The 19,824-nt window shown below is 45.6% G+C and overlaps 2 protein-coding genes across 8 annotated transcripts in view; one reads left to right on the forward strand and one right to left on the reverse strand.

The window, feature by feature from the left end:
• Positions 1-90: 90 nt before the first annotated feature.
• The window catches only part of IFT20 (intraflagellar transport 20), a 108,933-nt gene continuing 89,199 nt past the window's right edge, over positions 91-19,824 (forward strand). For 3 of the 7 annotated variants that reach the window (XR_011646823.1, XR_011646824.1, XR_011646825.1), the window contains exons 1-5: positions 91-260; positions 3,609-3,737; positions 4,970-5,055; positions 6,018-6,121; positions 14,007-14,399. Coding sequence is in view for 4 of the 7 variants with exons in the window: in XM_058283812.2 (XP_058139795.1) it covers positions 3,611-3,737; positions 4,970-5,055; positions 6,018-6,121; positions 6,608-6,689 (399 nt within the window). In the remaining 3 variants the exon portion in view is untranslated. Of the gene's footprint in view, positions 3,451-3,608; positions 3,738-4,969; positions 5,056-6,017; positions 6,122-6,607; positions 6,994-10,108; positions 10,730-14,006; positions 14,400-19,824 lie in introns of those variants that run through there. The other 4 variants (XM_023585658.3, XM_058283812.2, XM_071210475.1 and 1 more) reach the window with 4 other exon arrangements.
• TMEM97 (transmembrane protein 97) lies at positions 7,092-15,652 on the reverse strand. The gene is made up of 3 exons (XM_004449960.5): positions 15,398-15,652; positions 9,211-9,355; positions 7,092-8,395 (listed from the first exon to the last, which is right to left on the reverse strand). Exons 1-3 carry the CDS (start codon positions 15,647-15,649, stop codon positions 8,136-8,138), a joined length of 657 nt encoding a protein of 218 aa, XP_004450017.3. The 5' UTR covers positions 15,650-15,652; the 3' UTR covers positions 7,092-8,135.

The following is a 19,824-nucleotide window of genomic DNA, read 5'->3' on the forward strand; positions in this document are numbered from 1 at the left end:
AGTTCCTCGAAGTATTTCGTAGTGAGACCACAGCTACTTCCGGCGACCTTGCCGACGCAAAGGCCTCTGGATCTTGTAGGCAGTCACCTTAGCTCGCAGGCCTCTGTTTCCCAGCAGGCTCTATGGGGCGAGCGGATGTAAGTCCTTCCGGTGTCAGGCAGTGACGTTTTGGATAAACCTCCTCTGTAGCCGTGGCAGCCGCTGATGTTGCCGCGGATAGCATCCTGGGTTGCGACGCGGCGCAGCTCCGGGGCCGTCAGGTAGGCCGAGACTTTGGGTCGGGGGATCAGGGTTTGGCTCAGTGCTCCTGAGTCGGGGGTAGACTTTGCTAGGGTCGCGCCCAGAGAAAAGGCAGTCCCAGACCAAAAGAATCATGGGAATTCCTGCCGACTCTTTGGGACTGAAGCTCTATCCGTTGCTGCTCGCTACGATCTTTTAGGGAAAACTGCGGCTCAGCTAAGTTCAAGGAGTTTACACAGTAAAGGTAGAGCCAGCTCCATCACCCAGTTCTTCCTAACTTTGTGCCCAGTACCCCTCCTCCATATCCCATTGATGGCTCCTGCTCATGGGTGCCTAGCATGGCCCTGGGAGGGCCGGAGATGCGGAGGGTGTGTCACGGCCTCATCCTCAGGGACCTCAGCCCGGGCCCATGTGGCTGGTGTTCCTCAGATGCTCAGATACTTGTGTGTAGTGGGACTTGGGAGAATATCTGTGAACCCTCTCCCTACACCTCTTCTCCGGTCTTATCCTTCTCATTAAGTATTCCATCCAACCATGCAGTTGGTTCAAGCAAGATACCTGGGAATTATGCCTTTCACGTATCCCCCACTCCCATATTCCATCAATCCATTATCAATCCGGTCCACTTGACTTACAAAACATCTCAAATCGGAACATTTTTATTCAGTTTCAAGACTTGGTTGCTGTAATGACCTATCTGCTTCCACAGTAATTCATTCCACAAACATTTATTGTGTCCCAGTTATGAGCAGGCACCATACTTGGTGCTAGGGTTACAGTGATGAACAAAGTAAGTGTGGCCACACCCTCTTCTTCCTTCCATTCTGTTCTCCATCCTGAACCAGATGATCTTTCTAAAATGCAAATCTGATTATGTCACTCTGCTGAGAATCCACGGGCTGCCCAATACCTTTATGATAAAATCCAAGCTCATTACTGGGGCTTTCAGAGCCCTCCAGAATTCAGTTCTAGCTTGCTTTGCCTCATCCTGATCCACTCTTCCTCTCACTCATGGTGTTTCCACCACACTGGCCTTTCAGTTCTTAGAATGTGTGAAATTTCTTATAACCTCCTGATCTTCACACATGCTGGTCCTTCAGCAGGCAGTGCCTCCCACCCTCCTTCATTTGACAAACTTTTGGACATTCTTTGAGTCTTGGCTTAAGTGTCACTTTTTCAGAGAGGCTTTTGTTGGCAGTAGCCCCTTATACCCAAATAAATGATGTCATCCTCCTACACCTTCACATTGTACTGTGTGCTTTTTTTTTTTTTATGATTTTTTTAATTAGAGAAGTTGTGGGTTTACAGAATAATCCTGCATAAAATGCAGGATTTTCATATACCACCCTATTATTAACACTTTACATTGGTGTGTACATTTGTTACAATTGATGAAAGCGCACTTTTATTATGATTGTACTATTAACTATAGTCCATGGTTCAATTTAGGGTCCACTGTTTGTGTTATGCAGTTCCAAGAATTTTTAAAATTTTTATTCTAGAAGCATTGTGTACTTTTTCTCATACTATTATCAAGCTCAGGAATTAAAAGGATTTTGTCACTGCTCTGTCCCCAGGGTAGGGACACAGTAAATATTTCTGAATGAATGCATGTTTCCAGGGAAAGGAGTGGAAGCTGGAGCAACTGTTTGCTTCCTCATGTTACTTCAAGCTCTCTGGAGCAGCTGGTCTTGAATAAACACCTGGTAGTGTTAAATACTCATACTATATGTGTAAACATAACATGACAAGCAGGAAGACAAATTTCTTTTAAAATCCCAATTATAAGGAAGCTCTGTATAATTTAAATGTTTCAAAAGGAAGATGGTAGCCCACTTACTTCAGTGGAATTCGTGAGGCCAGCAGCTCTGAGTCAGAGTCATACCCAGTCAGCCAATAGACAAGAACTTGGATAGTATTTTTTTTCTTAATTAAAATTTTAAAATTAGATATAATAACACACAAAAAAAATAAGATTTCATATAAAAATCTGGATTTCTGGTCTTTTTGAAAATCAGAAGTTCCGTTATTCTCCCACCATTCCTTCTGTGGACCCCCTGCTCTGGGCTGTCATTGTCAGAAGTCCCCTTCAGAACACAACTCCTCTAAGGAAGCTTGATGTGGAGCACTGAGGCTGGGGGAAGGGGAGCAGAGGGAAGGGTTAGGCATAGGGCCGGGAGATGGTAGCCTTTGGAACACCTGGGGTTTGGGAACTGGCATAGCAGCCAATGACTAGACCTAAATAGCATTGCCTCCCTGTTTACACAGAGCTTGCACTCCTTGTTTTTTTTGGTTTTGTTGTTGTTTTTAAAGCCAGAATGAGGGTGAGTTTTCAGTGTTTTCTAGAATTGAGACATCCAGGAATGTAAGGTGACCTAGGAAGGAGAAGATAGCTCTGTTGGTTCTCTGTTGCCTTAGCTTGACATGCAGGCTCTTCCTGATCTGGTCTAACTCACCTTTTCAGCCCCATCTTCTTTCCTGCCATCCTCTAGGCCTTTCAGTGACTTCAGGCAGTTGTCCTTCCTGTTTTCTCTCATAGAAATGCCTTTCCCTGACCCCCTTACTTGGTAACTTCCTGCTGATAACTTCAATCCCTTTTGTGTTTTCTGCAAAAAGAAACTGACCCAAATTTGGGTCCCAGTACAGGCAAATGTACAGTACTCTATGGCATAAAATTTGGATGATATTCTTACTCCTCACTTTTTTTTTTAACCCTAAGTTTTCCTACCCAGATTTATTTCTTCTTTTACTTGTTTTTTGTGTTATTCCAGTACATGCATTTGAAATGCCTTTTCATGTCCTTTTTGGGCACATAAGGGGATGGATAAACATGTTTATGGCTCATTACTTAGTTCACGTTACCCTCACTCTCCCAACTTAGCCTCTCTGTCTTCCTCCAGCTCTTTGGTGATATCTATGTAAAAGCACTTAACACTGTATAATTTTTCAGTTTGCATGTCTGTCTTCCTCCAGCTAAGCCATATGCTCCTCCAGGGTGGGGACCATGTTGCATTCATCTTTGTCCCCTCTGCTTCTAGCAGTGTTGGCATGTAGTAGGCACTCAAGAAATGTGTATTGAATGAAAGATGCCTGTGACAATCAACTGGACTTTACTCTTTCCTGACCCTTGCTCCTATGACATACCTCCTTCTGGCTGTCACTTCACCCCTTCAGAGCTGAACTTCTCTAGGGAAGCTGAAAGGTAAACAGGTGAGGCCCAGAGAGGTGGAGGCAGAGGGAAGGGGGGCCTTCAGAGCATTTGAGTTTTCAGCATTGATGCTTGGGGGCAGGAGCAGGGCCGGGCTGGAAGCAAGCATTTCCTTGGGTGGCGGGGAAGTGATTGGTGATTGGGGCTGGTTTCTTTGCAGGTATGGCCAAGGACATCCTGGGAGAAGCAGGACTGCACTTTGACGAGTTGAACAAACTACGGGTTCTGGACCCAGAGGTTACCCAGCAGACCATAGAGCTCAAGGAAGAGTGCAAGGACTTTGTGGACAGTGAGTGTCATTTGGGGGGACATGATAACACTCAGCTTCGAGCTGTTTCAGCCACACCCCATCCCCAACACTTCCCTGACTGTAGCTCTCTGCCCTTCCAGAACAGGCTCCTTGGAGGTTGAGCCTGGCCTTTTCCAATTCCCATGTAATCATCCACCTTGTTTTCCTGCCCTCTTCTTTGCTTTTACATAGTCCCACACAGACTACTGATCAAAACGAACATTGGGAGGGGGAGTGTGTGTGTATAGGAGGGTTGTCTTTAGACATGCCTTTTTTTTTTTCCTTCTCTCAAATCTTAAACTTCAGTGGGGGGGAAGACCCATGTCTCGGGGGAAAAGAATAAAATTATGCACTTATGATTTGATTTCTTGGGAAACTGTTCTCCCAAGAGTGGCAGGCTCACCATTATATGGAGTTAAAGATGATAACTGAAATCTCAAAAAGCAGCTCAAAAGACTTAATAAAGCTACCTTATGACTAGAGGCCTCCAGGAAGCTTCCTGTCCCAGCAGCCAAGCCACTCAATTCCCAGTGAACACAGAACCAGGTGTAGGCAGAGCAAGGGATTTCTGAGCCTTCCTGAGAACTCCCTAGTCTTTGGAGAGAGCTTGATTGGTAAAAGGTAGCTTCGGTTCTATTGCCAGTCTTCTGTGATTGCTGTCTGCATGTTGTCCCACCTTTCTGGGCCTCAGTTTACCCCTCAGGAATATGGGGTTCCATCACACCAAGAACATTGAAAAAAGTGAATGGGAGATTAGGTACTTAATGCTTTGAGCCCCTTATTAGCTCTGGTTTACAGGTGGAAAGCCCTCACCCCCACCACTAACTAAAATCAACAGGAAGCTTTCAGGTCCTAAGCTGGACCTTTCACCAATAGGCCTTTCATAAACACGGCCCTCTGTGTTCTCTGCCACCCATGGTGAAGCAGGATCGGGTCCCATCCAGAGGACAGACCCACCAGGAGCTTGGTGCCTTCAAAGCCTGAGGTAACAGTGACTGGCTGGCTTCGTAGGGACTCTAAGTCCAGGTATGCCTGGTCCACTTCTAGGCACCTGGCCACCCTTCTCCTGTTTGAGACTAAGGGTGGGAGACTTTAGGCCAGCAGGCACCAAGCTGTTGTGACACAGATTAGAAGGGGGTAGTTAAGCCCTGCCCTCTGACCCCCTCAGGAGAGTGTTGAGGAAGAAGTGATGATGCTGAGAAATAAAACATTTTTTTATTCTTTTCTGAAAGAAATTGGCCAGTTTCAGAAAATAGTTGGTGGTTTAATTGAGCTCGTTGACCAACTTGCAAAAGAAGCAGAAAATGAGAAGATGAAGGTAAGAACAGTATGACTTGTGTCTCTATATTAGCCTGGGACCCTGGTTTACTAGCCTGTCATCTTTCTGGCCCTCTTGATTTGTTTGATTGGGAGTTATTTTTCTTTATTAAAACCAGATTTTAAATAACAATTCTTGGTCCAATTAACCTATTAAACTCTTCTACACTTTATTTCAATTAATCGTCACATTAGCACTCTGAGATCGATGGTTTTTATCCTCATTTTATAAATGAAGAGATTAAGGCTTGCAGGATGCAGATGACTTGGAAAAGCACACAGGCTAAGTGGCACACCAAAATGGGCCCACTGGCTACCTATGTGACGGGCACTCCCACAGCCTGCTTCACACAGCTGTGTTCCATTTCTTTTTTTTTTTTTTTTTTTAAGATTTATTTTTATTTATTTAATTCCCCTCCCCTCCCCCGGTTGTCTGTTTTCTGTGTCTTTTTGCTGTGTCTTGTTTCTTTGTCCGCTTCTGTTGTCGTCAGCGGCACGGGAAGTGTGGGCGGCACCATTCCTCGGCAGGCTGCTCCCTCCTTCGCGCTGGGCGGCTCTCCTTATGGGTGCACTCCTTGTGTGTGGGGCTCCCCTACGCGGGGGACACCCCTGCGTGGCAGGGCACTCCTTGTGCGCATCAGCACTGCGCATGGGCCAGCTCCACACAGGTCAAGGAGGCCCGGGGCTTGAACCGCGGACCTCCCATGTGGTAGACGGGCGCCCTAACCACTGGGCCAAAGTCCGTTTCCCCCATTTCTATATTGAGTTTTCATTACCCCTTAGGCACTTTTAGGTCATTAGGTTGATCCTGTGACCTATCCCAGAGCTCTGGGGCTAGACTTTTCTTCCCTCCAAGCCCTGACCTGTAGCCCCCAAATGGCCCTTCCTCATGTTGAAGACTTAATGCTCTAGCTGCCTCTCATTGAAAGTGTGACCTTCGTTGGCTATACTGTGCTTTTCTAGGCCATCGGTGCTCGGAATTTGCTCAAATCTATAGCAAAGCAGAGAGAAGCCCAACAGCAGCAACTTCAAGCACTAATAGCAGAAAAGAAAATGCAGCTAGAAAGGTAAGAAGTCATGAAATAAGTCCTTCACTCAACTTAAATTCTATTTTTCCTTCTTGAAAGATCACCTCTTGTCCTCCTTCCGTCATTGTCCTCAGAGGAATAGTCTTACTTGTCCCATCCTCATTTGAAGATTTTTAAAAAATAAAATGACATTTGATGGGATGGAAATAGAAAATGTGTTCATATTAAAGCACCTCTGAGAGTCTGAGACTGGATGAATGAACCCTCAGAATCAAAGCTCAGGTAGTGAGGGTCTTCAGAGTTGGTGGTTCTTTGAAAGGAGACCCTTTCAGAGATGAAACTTTCTCATGGGTAGTCATGGGTAGAGTTTTGCCTCTTACTCTTTTTATTTTCTCTTCTTGCCCTAATTCATTCTGAACTCACACCATTTCTTGGAATCATTTAAACCTATATTCTTCTCTAGAAGAATTAAGTCCATGGTTTATTTCGTCCTTTTTTAGGACCTCTCACAATTTTGTTTTTCAGGTATCGGGTTGAATATGAAGCTTTGTGTAAAGTAGAAGCAGAACAAAATGAATTTATTGACCAATTTATTTTTCAGAAATGAACTGAAAAATTTATTTTTATAGCAGGGCAAAAAATCCACCTCTGAACCATTCCAGTGACTTGACTAATGTTCCAAGCATGTGGTGTGAGGCGGTGTGTAAGGAATGCAGCATCTCTGAAGGCAATGATACAAATTTGGGGGGACTTGTTTCAAATGTGCCTCTTGGGGCACATGTGCCATGGAGGCACAGGTTCTCATCTCTTGCATTCTTAGTTTGAACTAAACAGTCTGTAAACTTTGATCCTCTTTTTGTAAATTCACTAAGCCTTGAAAGGAAAAGCAATAAATTATTGTTTTCAAGTGGCTTGATCTGCCTCTTTTCTGCTGCCCCTGAAGTGAATGTTTAGCCCCTTGTAAGAGAATTCTGGATATACTGTCTCCTATCCACAAAACAAACCAGGCAGTGGTTAGCAGCCTTTATTTGGACCAGACACGAGTCAGATGATACTACCAACAGTCAGGGCAAATTACGGTTTGTGAGAAAAATGTAGAAGTAAAGGGAATTGACCAGAATCAGTGTCCACCATTTTCTGCATGTTCACAGGCCATTTTCCCCCCTCAGGGTTGGCCTTAACTACAAATCTAGAGAAAGGTAAACATCAGGCACTGATGTGAAGAGACCCTGTACACACACACTGGTCATGCCACACCCAGCTGCCCCTGCCCCCCCATAGGAATGATTCAACTGTATGAAGTCAGTTATTACGAAGCACACTTCCACATCAGCTTTGAGACGCCAGACTTCAGAGTAAAGGGACATAGAAGTGAGGTGGTCTCTGAAAGCAGGGGAGAAAACTGCCTACAATTTGGAAGCAGGAGGATGAATAAGTGATTTTTAAAAATCTATTCTCAAGATCACCTGCATGAGACAGAAAAAAAACCCCAGCTTCCAGTGTTTCCATTTCTGATTAAAGTCAAGCTGGGGCTGAACTTAGGGAAAACTAAGTTTAAATTCCTTTTGCAGAATATCTTCTTTTCCTGGTGTGAGGAGGGGAGGGGCTGGTATGAGAAAACATAATACAGTTTTTGAATGAGTATTAAAAAGGTAGAATTTCAAATTGTAAAATAGCCTGAAATACCCCAATATTCATCTTAGAGAACCACAAGCCAAGGGTTTAGTCACATACATATTATGGGCCAAATGGCTCTCAGACATGCCAAGCAGGCCACGTTTCCTTAAAGTATCCAGTTTCTGGTCTGGTCCTGCTCTCAATAATCCTGAAATGGAACTTGGGCACAACTTCCCTACAGCCTTCCCTGCCTCCCCTACCCATCCAATCCTTCAGGTCATCCGTTTGTTCATCCCAGTGGCCTTGGAAGGTGCGGGGCTGGCTTGGCTCCTGCCAGCACCTTGCTCTGTACACTGCTGCTGGTGTTTTAAATGCTGCTGAAGTCATGGGTTCTGAGCAGTTGTCTAGAAACCTGCCCAAGAGGCATTTTCTCCCCTCAATTTTTCTTTCTTTTCCCCTCATACTTGTAGTAGGGGCTCTGCAACATGAAAAGCAGAAGCATAAGAGGAATGAGAAAGTAGGGGGCATAGACAGATAGAAGGGTCAGTCGTTCATGCAAAGTCTTAGGTCCTTGTCCTTTGAAACCAGCGGCTTTGGAGAACTCCCCAAATAGAATTTCGGAGAGAATTGGAATTAAAGTTGTCAGCACGTGAACTGAGTAGATGATTGCAGGAATGCGTATCCACTTGCAGCCTCCTAAAGTGTGGGGGAGAAAAGATAAATGTTTGTTCTGTTCATGACATTTCAAGAGTCAGAAGTGACAATCTACATCCTGACTCTGCATCCCTGCCTCTCTCTACCTCCTCCTAAGTGGACCTGCTTCTAACAGTTGGTAAAGTAGTCCCTGCTAGAGGCATCTCTTACTTATATGCAGGTGAGGACCAGCAGGTTCTACCAAGGGAGGGATTCAGTGACTCCAGGAGGAGAAACAGCCATTTTCAGCTTGCTAGCTAAATTTCCATGTACACTGGTATGGCCATTTTCTTTATAAAAACATCAGTTAGTAGGAACAGTGTAAGAATAATTTTTAAATGGAAAAGTAACCCTTTTAGGGATTATTTTGATATTACTGTTTTATAAGTCAGTATGACACTACCCAAAGCAGGAAAATAAAAGCCAATTATGTAAGTAACAAGACCATCCTCCAAGTTTCCTCAAGTCTCAAGTGTGTGAGAGGAACTTCCAGCTGGCAGCCCAGCTGCCCAGACCTTTCTCCTTGGCCACATTCCCCCTTCCCTTCAGTTTTATACTTTTTTCTACCCTCATAGCCATTCTTACCTCATCACGTCTCTTCTTTCTCTTCCACAAAAAGACATCAGCCCGAGGCACGGGCATGTCCTTTCATGGGCTCTATCCTTGCCATTCCCACCAGATCCTATGGAGCTCCAGGAGAAGCCTCTGGCCTCACACAAACTACAGGGGCCACCCCCTCTCCCTTGGAGATACTTCTTCCAAAGATTTCTGGGTCCTGATTTCTGAGCACAAATGTGATTTTCCCATCATTTACCAACCTTTGAAGAAGGCATATGTTGCAAAGGGAAAGAAAGGCAGCTGGAACACAAGTTCACAGAACAGGAAAGACTTGAACCATGTTGGGGGATCCTGCAGCAGAGGGTCTCTGAACTCCTTAGTATACCAACTCAGCAGGTTTCTCAGCTGAAAACAGATAACAGTAATTCAAGATGAATTACAGGAACCTCAACTAGAAGGCTCGGCAGCACCTACCGATTTGAAGATACATCAAAAGGATCTTTCATGTTGTAACCAGTCCTCTTGGCGGTAGATAGCACACTTAGGTTAGCTTTTGTGATACAAAACTTAGTAGCTCTAACTCAAATGTTACCTGCTCTGGGAAGTTTTCCTCAACTCGTCCAGCCCCTTTTTTGCACTACCCAGCATTTGTTTGTGAGACCATCACAACATATCCAGGTGTGTGGCCCACTGACAAGAGCAACAATGTTTGACATCTGATAAGTGCTTGGGATGCTTGCTGACCAGACAAGTGTGACATTTCTGCCAATATTATATTTTGTAAAGAAACAGATGTAGGGGAGCAGAGGCGGCTCAAGCATTTGAGCGCCCATCTCCCAAGGTTCCTGGTGCCTCTTAGGACAAACAATGAGCAGACTTCAAGCAAAAACAAGCAGACAACGAATAAAAACAAAAAGACGTGAAAGCCATCTTGATGTGTCCTCACACAATAACAACTATATGCCAAACTGAAGGCCAGATTTCCCTCATGTACAGGAATGAATTGAATCTCCTTGGATGGTGATACAAATCTAACCTCTGTGGAGATATGCTTTTTGAATTCTGATTTTTTGCACACTTTAAATAACTTCATTATCTCAAATAAGTTCTCCATGAATTTTTAACTCTCCTAATTCAAATTTTTTTTCTTTCTTTTAGGAGACCAGTAGGATATTGGTTGAAGAACAAACTCTGCCCCAAACCATAAACTACACACACTTAGGCTATGGCAAGGCTTAAGAGTTAACAGTCTTAGTTCTATATTGGGCCCCAACACTGTAATTACCCTGGCAAATAAAAAGATACAGATCTTCATGGAGGTGGCTAGAGGCAGAGGAAGGAAGCCATAGTATTTGAGGGTGCCCGTTTTGTGATTTTCTAAGAGCCCAAAGCCTAGGCCGTTCGCTCTGCCTAGACTACAGCAGCTCTCACAATTAACCTCCTGGAGGTAGTGTTGTTCTGACTCACACCTGCCTTTAAAGCCAAATAACTAAGTCTTCATATTATGATCAATTAAAGCAGCTCCAAGGTAAGAACTTAGCTTACAATAGAAAATCCAAGGGTATATTTCTTGTTAATTTTTATGTTTTTTTTTTTAAGCCACTGACCTTGGTTGAGAAGATTCCCCATGAGCAGAGGTGCTCAAGGAATAATCAGGGTGAATTTCATATAAATATGTTGATTCATTTGTCAAATCTGTCAATACTAATGCCAAGCACCAAACTATTATTGTGGCTTTATATGACATTTTATTATTAAATCTCCCCCTTATCACTCGTTTATCTCTTGTGTTTCTTAGGCATTCTCACTCATTTGTTCAATGATACTTAGAATAATTTTGTCAACTTTCCCCCAAACGTTTTTACTCGGATTTTGTTTAGAATGGCATTCAACTTACCAATTAATTTGGGAGAAAGTGACATTCATAATAGTCTTTCCTTGAATTCAGATCCCATTTTATGTCTCTCATTACTGGTGTTAACTTTTAAAAAAATTATTTTGGTAACATAATCCTGTTAATTTTTAATCAAAAGGTAAAGGCTTGCTATTGTGAAACAGTCTTGGCTTTAAGCAAATATCCAGGAACAAACATTATGTTGGCATAATATTAATTTCCAGAAAGGCTCTATCAGGAAAACCATTTATTGACCAATTTGATTTCAATTTAAATTCTTGGCAATATACTTTGCTTCCTTCTCGGTACTTCAGGACAGTAATGTGGTAGAAAATGTTCATAAATGCTAGGTCACCACACCTCTCTAGGGCTCTATTTCCTCACCTGTAAAATGAGCAACTTGGACTAAGTGTTTAAGATTTACTAAAAAACAAAAAACTGGAGGAAACTACTTGTGTTAAAAGACTAACCACACTGCACAACACAGTGAACTCCATTAAACCATGGACTATGGTTATAAGTACAATTATAAAAATGTGCTTTCATCAATTGTAACAAATGTACCACACCAATGCAAAGTGTTGTTAATAGGGTGGTATATGGGAGTCCTGTATTTTATGCATGATTGTTGTAAACCCACTTCTGTAATAATAAAAAAATATGCAGTCCACAACTGGGGGAGGGGGAAAATTGGAGGCAGGGAAAGACTATGGTATTTAAAAAAAAACATTCTAGTCCACTTGAACAATACATTTTCTATCAACCTATTTCTGATTTGAGGCAGACTAGTACAGCACTGATTTCTGAGTCTGCAGGCTGAGATTATCAGCGAATTTAAACATCTTATCAGCTAACACTCATCTTAACCAATTACCCCTGTCCACAGTTGTAAACTACCCACTGAGGCCAGAACCGAGCCCTGGATTAAGCTGGGTAGAATAGACAGTGCCTGGCTCTGGACAAATTCCTTCATCTCACTAAGCTAGTCTCTTCCCCTATGAAGCAGGGCTAGTAATAAAACGTCACTGTTGATAAGATTAAAATTACTAAATACATATACAGTCTTTTAGAACAATGCCTAGCATGTAGTAAATGTTAATGTGTTAATTACTTACTTGGATGTAATTGTGTAAATGTGTTACTTACTTGGATGTAATTAACACATCTTGAGATGTTCAAGTTTAATTCTATTAAAATCTCTACATACAACTGGTCAGTACAAACTTAATCTTAAGACCAAAGAAGAGTAAAACTGTTTCCATTTATACCTACCTCACACTTGACCCAACTCACTAGTGTTAGCCATTAAAAAATTCACCTGGCTTGCATACATGCATTTCCAAACCAGGGCTTGCTAATGAACAATTTTGTATTTCTCTAATTTAGAATGAGAAGACTGATTCCAGATCTAGATACTCATCTGTTTTTCCTTTGGAAGTACTTTAACATAAGCAGTGCCACCCAGCTGCAAATGATGCTATAAAATGCTTCCCATCCTCTTTTCTATTTTCTAGTCCAAGCTAAATTCTCTTAATATTTCATAATAAAGTGACAGTTTTTCTAGGTGTTGATTTGGCTCAAACCAAGAAAAAGATTTAATTTTCAAATTTTCGGCTGACCACTAGGTGACTTCTTTTTAGTTCCTTTATTCTATTTAGGGAGGAAAAAACAAGATACTAAGTTTTGGTGTTTTTTTCAGAGTCTGAAAGTAATTCAGCAACAAGACCATCCACTCCCCAACCCAAAGCCACAAGAGCGAGTAGAGGCACAGGCCTTCCAAGCCTAATGCCTTTAAACACCATCAGCGCATGTGCGTACACACTTTCTGGTCGGTTCCTGCCTGTGCTGGCCTTGGCCTTTACAATAAGTCAACATTAAAATATAAACCTGAGACAATGTTATCAAGTCAGATATATAATTTCAAATGGGATCCTTATGATGCTGGGCCCATTTTAAATTGTATGCTGTGAGTAGTAAACAAGGACTTAGGGGAATGGCACATTCAGAAAGGAAAAAGAAACCAACAGATGTTAAATCTGGATGGCTACTTAAGAGTAACAGCCTTATTACCAAGTATTACAGGGATCCATTGCAGATTATAAACAGGTTTGAAGACCACACATCTGACAATAGGCTCTCCTTTCAGGGCAACTAACGGTTAGGGCAGAGGTGCAACTACCTCTTTACAAAGAGTATGTACTACCTGGCTCCAAAGAGGGCCAGGTCCTAATCCCCAAAACCTGGGAATGTTACTTGATATGGCAAAAGGGACTTTGCAGGTGTAAGCATGTTGAGGCACTCAAGGTGGGAGGAGTAAGGTCCACAGGATGGAGGAATAGAATATGGATTAGCGTGGACTTACTGATATTCTATTCATGAACTATTGTGGTTAGTAATCGAAGAAAATGTGGCATTGGTGTGGAAAAAGTGGCCATGGTGGCTGCTGGGTGTGGGGGAATGGGAGGAAGAGATGAGATGTGGAGGCATTTTCGGGACTTGGGGTTGTCCTGGGTGGTGCTGCAGGGACAATTACTGGACATTGTAGGTCCTCCCATGGCCCGCTGGATGGAACATGGGAGAGTGTGGGCTATGATGTGGACCATTGACCAAGAGATGCTGCGATGCTCAGAGATGTATTCACCAAATGCAATGAATGTGTCATGATGATGGAGGAGAATGTTGCTATGGGGGGAGTAGTGGGATGAGGGGGGTGGGGAGTACATGGGGACCTCATATTTTTTGAATGTAATATTTTTAAAAAATGAATTAAAAAAATTCACATGCCAAAAAAAAAAAAAAAAAAAGATGGGAGGAGTAGCCTGAATTATCTAGGTGTGCCCTTAATATAATCCCATATGTCCTTAACAAAAGGAGAAAGAGGGAGCCTCGACTACGGAAGAGAAGGCAGAATGAGGATAAAAGCAGGTTAGGGTTATATAAGTCAAAGAATGCTAGCAACCCCAGAAGCTAGAGACTCTAGAAGAAATCACAGCCATGCTGGCATCTTGATTTTAGCCCTGTAAGATTCATTTTGGAACTCTGTAAACAGAGAATGAATTTGTTTTAAGCCACTAAGTTTGTGTAACTTGTGACAGCAGCAATTAGAAACTAATAGTCTGTGTGTGTTTGAGACAGTGACTTAACCCAGTTCTTACTTGACAGAACCCTGACTTGCCCAAGACATGGAGCCAGTTCTTGGAAGGATCAGTTCCTCAGACTGTAGTCTGATGTGATTGCTGCACAACACCTATGCCCTCCTGGCTGAAGCAATGTCAGAGGTCTTCCCAGTTATGCTTGGCTCTAGAAATGGATGTATGCTCAAGCGATTAAGCTCCCGCCTACCACATGGGAAGTGCTGGGTTCAGTTTCCAGTGCCTCCTGGAAAAGACGAGCAAGACAGCAAGCTGGCACAACAAGGAGACACAAAGAGGAAACACAAGGAGATACAACAAAGCAGGGAGCAACAGAGCGTCTCTCTCCCACATGGGGGGTCTCAGGTTCTGTTCCGGGTGCCTCTTAGAAGAGAAGACAAGCAGCGCACAGCAAATGGACACCGTGAGTGCAAATAACAAGGGGGCGATATATTAAAATAAAATAACCTAAAAAACTGGGGGGTGAGGTGGGGAGAGACACTGCTGGCGGCTTTTAATCTTGGGAGGGTTAAACTCCTGGAAAAGTTGATGGAAGCTATAGACTTTCCCTAGAAAACACAAGGCACACACAATCATGCATATATCTATTGAAGGTTCAGAGACCTGGGTTAAAACCCCCGGCTCTGCAGAGAAAAGGCAGTTAAGGAAGAGAGCAAAATCAAATCTTCAGCTAGACAAGCCAAGTTCATCCAAAGTTCTACAGACTGGTTGGAAAGGCAAAGAATTCCACGGAAGGGTGTAGGGTACAGTTAATTAAAGACTAGCGAAACTAAAACTAGCTCTAAAGGGGGTTGGCGGGGTAGTATTAAAGTTTGGTAAGGAAAATGCTCCATCAGTGACTTGCCACCTTTATTTCTACCCAGGTGTCTTTTACTCGGGCCCAACTGAAAAAGCCGATTAGAAACGATGTCAGTTTACTTCTGAGCTCTTAAAAGTTGCTGGGATCCTAGGCTGGAAGCAGTGAATGCCCAAGCAGCACCACCAAGGTGCAAAGCCTTTAGATGAGTCTAATCCTTCGTGGGTTATTTCTCTGGTATTAGACTAGGATTTTAGGGGGCTTTCAAAACCTTAAAACAAACCCAACACGTGACTCAGAACCAGGTTACTTCCCTCAACCCTAACACCTGACCAGAGGTGGCGTGTAGGAGCCTAAAACACACTCAGGGAAGACCGGGCTGCAGAAGGAAGTGTCTGCCCTGGCAGACTGGGAAGGGGTTTGGGGTAGAGAAGGAAAAAGCCCGAGAAAGACTTTGAAGGGTAGGAGGGGGTCGGGGCACAGGCGGGTCCCAAGGAGGGGCAGGGGCAAATCTGGCCCCTGAGTGGACGAAGGCACAGCCGCAGCGCGCGCTGGGGGCTCTAACTTGGCTGCCGGCGGCCCAGAACCAGCCCGGCGCTCCTCACCTCGACAGGGTAGAGTTCGCGCGGCAGCACGGCCTGCAGGTCAATGAAGAGGGTGATGGGGATGTGGGAGAGGAAGTAGAAGCCCAGCAGCCACTCCAGGCTGCGCCCGAAGCCCAGCACCCCCATCGGCGGTCGGGTGAGCGGGGAAGGAACTGAAGCTGCGCTGGCCGACGTGGGAAGGGGGCTGGAGCCTACCCGCCGCCCCAAGGCACCCCCGCGCCGCGGCCCTCGGACTACGCAGGCTGCGCCCATTGGCTGGCGGAGAAGCCGAGGCGCCCGGCAGCCGGGCGGGCCCAACGCAGGCCGTCCATTGGCTCGTCTGGGTATGGCGTGTCGAGAGGGCGTTCCCACAGGCCATTTCCATTGGCCACTGGGAGCAGGGGCGGGGCTCGTCGCGGCCCCGGGGGTCGGCGCGCGTGCAGCGCGTGGGTAAGAGGCGGCCGGGTCCTGGGCCCTGGTGTCGAGCCCGTGGCGGGAAGCGGCGGCTGCCCACAAGTGGTTCCATTCGCTCATTACTTTATTCGCTCACTTGGTATTTACTGAGCTTCTGTGTGATGGGCCGTAGGAGCTTATGCGGATGGAGCTCCAAGTTCAGTGGGGGAGACGCGGATCTGGGCACGCTGGACGGTCTGTGGTCCGCAGTGTGGCACGCAGGGATCACGGGCAGTGGGAACACAGAGCGAGGTCCCTGACGGAAGTCTTGGAAGGCTGCATGGAGGTAGTCAGCAGGAACTAAGAAGCACTATGGGAAACAGTTTGGCAGAGCCTCAGAGTTAAACAGAACTACATGACCAGCAATTCGAGGTATATGCTCAAAGGAATTAAGGCAGACTCAAACAGATACCTGTACATCAGTGTCCACAGCATTATTCACAATAGCCAAAAGATGGAAGCCAGCCTTGCCCGTAGGTGGATGGATGAACAAAGCGTGATGTATGCGTACAATGGAGTATTACTCAGCCGTAAAAAGGAAGCTCTGATGCATACTACAACATGGATCAACGTTGAACTCATACTGAATGAAATAAACCAGATACAAAAGGACAAATATTTCACTTATGTGGAACTCCTAAGATAAGCCAACTCAGAAACAAAGTAGATTACCAGGGCCAGATGTGTGGGGGAGAATGAGGAGTTATTAAGGGGTACAGACTTTCTGTTTGGTGTGTTAAAGTTGTGGTAAAGGATGGTGGTGATGGTTGCACAATATTGTGAATATAACTAATGCCACTGAATTGTACACGTAAGTGGTTAAAATGGCAAACTTTGTTACCACAATTTAAATATATATGTGAATATATACATACATACATTATATATATATTAGAAAGGAGCAGAATTGACAGTGGGGAGGCTGGAGGGTACATTAGGAGCTAAAATTGACAGACTCAGTGATTGCCTGTGGAGAGAGGAGTCAGGGGTTCACTTATTCAACAAATACTGATTTTTCAACTATATGCTCACTTGGGACAGGATGAATGAGGCTGCTATTCTAAGAAGACGGACCACTGGAAAAAAGTGTCTTGAAGGAAAGATAGTTTGGCTTTGGCCATGTAGACACTGAACAGTTTCTGCAGCACCTGAGTGGGCAGGTGGATGAACCTATGTGCTGATGTAGATTTATGAGGCATCAGGATTTGGAAGGTGAAGGTTTCAGAGTGAATGAGAGCAGAGGGTCTAGAAGAGACCCTGGAGAACCACCAACCTTGAGGGGTCAGGGAAGGAGGGACCTGAGATGCAGGTGGGGACACGGGAGTGTGTTGTCACAGAGACACGGGGAAGGAAGGTGACTGAATGGTACTCCTTGGTGACCTTCATGAGAGCAGTTGGGCTGGTGTGGAAGGGGCAGGAGCCAAATTACCGCTAGGCAAAGTAAGGAAGTGGGGAAATAGAGGCAGGGAGCGTAGACATCTGGTTCAAGGAGTGAGGGGGGGCGGGAAGAAATGTGCTTAAGAGAGGGCTTATTTTTAAGATAAGAGGCTTAGAGCTTGTTTAGATGCTTCTTGAAGTTTCCAGAATAGGGGGAGAGGAAGCAGGAAGTGGAGGGAAGGGATGGATTTGCCTTAAGTCAGAGAACTGGGTTTACCTGGAGTGAGTACCACATACTAGGACCAACGGGTCGTTGGCAGTGTTGAGGGCCCAGCTGAGCTGGGTGACCATTGATTTCAAGGCTATGTGCTTTTCTCTATCAGTACCCGGTAGTCTGGGGTTTGCTTATGCATGATTGGGGTTCAGAAAGACAATGGGAACTTTTGAGGAGTTGGACCAGAAAGTGATTGAAGTGCTGGAGAATGAAAATCAAGCTGGATAGGGAGTGTCATGTGGCCAAAAGGAGCTGGCAGACTGGGAGAAGTAAGTGGATCAGAGGCCTGGATGAGAAAGAAGTGCTAGTGTGACAGAAGTAAGGGACTGGGAGATTATGACAAGGAGGTGCAATGTCTGAATTCCTGCTGTTAAGAGATTCTGTTTCTGGGAGGGTGTGGCTGAAATGGAGTGGAGGGCAAGTCCCTGGAGGTGAAGTCAAGGGACAGAGAGCCCAGGGTGGGGGATGGATTGGCCACAAAGGCAGCCTAGTTTGTAGGGAAGGCCATCAGCCAGTTGCCAAAGTTTTTGGTAAATGAGGAGGAGTAACTGGGGATAAGGTGAGCATGGGCTGAAGGATGAGCCACGCCTCAGAGAGCAGAGAAAACAGCAGGGATGTGGCCTTGGGAAGCTGGAAGAATGGTGACCCCACCTCCTGACCTTGAGTTTACCAAGTGTGAGAAAATGAGCAGCTGGTGCTGGAGATGGCCGTGGGGAAGCCGAGTCCTTGGGCCTGAGCCAGGTGTCAGTTATTGCAGGAGGTGGAGGCTGAGGGTGTAGAGGGGTTTAACCCATAGTGGAGCGGTTTTGGCTGTGGGAAGGAAGAGGAGGTAGGCGGGTATGTAGCTAGAGGAGGACAGCCAGAACAGGATGGAAGCAGAGCCCAGCTGGAGAGGGGGTCGTGGAGGTTCCTTCTGGGGTGGAAGCAAGGGAAGATGGCATGACTAGCTGAGAATTCTCAGAGCACAAAGTTCTGGAGTCCCCAGGCCTCTCAGAGGCCAGCCTTAGCTGCGACCCCAGAGCCTGCAGCCAGAGGGAGGAAGGGAGGGACGTTTTCAGTGCCATTTTTCCTGCTCCAAGGGGTGGGCTGCATTCAGGGGTGGGGCCTGTGTCTGCCCTTCAGGGGGTCTGGCAGGGGACACTCAGAACTAGTGGCTTCTCTTTCCAGAAAAACAAAATGCCAGTGCCTGGAGAACCTAACGTCACTAAGGAATGGGGGCTGCCCTAATCCCCGGAAAAGAGAGATGGCTTTGTTTATGGAATAAAGCTTTAAGGACAAGTTGCTCTTCGGGGGCCTCAGCCTCCAGCTCTATGTATACAGCTAAACCATTCACTTGAAGGAGAATGTGGAGAGCAGGGGGAGCTCTGATAGGTCATATAGGGCTTAACTTCATGAGAAACAGTCTGAGACCTGGGGTGTCCCAGGTCACAGAGTGAGTGGCAAGATGGGCACTAGGACCTGGATGACCTGTTGCCCAGTCCTGGGCTCTTACGAGCTGGTGCAGAACTGGGGGTTTAGTTCTCTGGGGAGGACAGATGCCCTCTCTTACCTGGTCTTGGTGCCCCTCCAGGCCACAGCCGGAGGCCAGGAGGGGCCAGGCTGGGGCACCCTGTCCACAGCTGTACCCAGGAGGAGGCCTGGCGCTGGTGGGGATCACCCTCTCAGAATGGCTTTAACGACCTCTTCTAAGCTAAACTTGGGGCCCATTGTAACTGCTTGCTGGGGGAAGCTGGTGTGGGGACCCTGGGCTGGGATTTGCCCAGGGGGTGCTAAGTGTACATCTGTCACAGTACTGCTGCTTAACAACCTTCTCACCCAGCCAACTTTGTTAATCTGTTGATAAAAGATTTTCAAGGCCAAGTGCTTTGACTGGAAGTCCCCTCCATCCAAAAAAAACTTGTGTCCAGCTGCTGCCTTTCGTTTGACATTGTTTTAGTTGGGGAATGAAGCTCTTTTTTTTGACAAGGCCAAACAAGCCTTAGAATGCAAACGGCCCTGGGAGAGGTCAACTGACACCTTCACCCCGAGAAGGCTTAACAGCAGATTCATTGCCCAACGCGAGTGTTGAGTGAAAGGGCTTAAAAAAATAAGTGTCCTGGATGTCTGCCCTGTCCTTAGGGGTGAATGGGAAGAGGCATCCTGTAGCGCCTTTTGAGAACTATTTGTCGTTTCCAAAATACGCCAAATACTCCTAGCCCAGCAGCGCACTCCACGGTGGTAGAAATGGAACTCTAGCACCTGCAACCCCAGCTGGGGGTGCTCAGAGAGGGACTGTGCCAGACTTATTTCCCGCCTGGCTGCTACTGTGTGAAGCTCTTTCCTTTCTGCTTTTGCTTGCACCTCC

This window comes from Dasypus novemcinctus, chromosome 21 (assembly GCF_030445035.2).
Source record: "Dasypus novemcinctus isolate mDasNov1 chromosome 21, mDasNov1.1.hap2, whole genome shotgun sequence".
Lineage (NCBI taxonomy): Eukaryota > Metazoa > Chordata > Mammalia > Cingulata > Dasypodidae > Dasypus > Dasypus novemcinctus.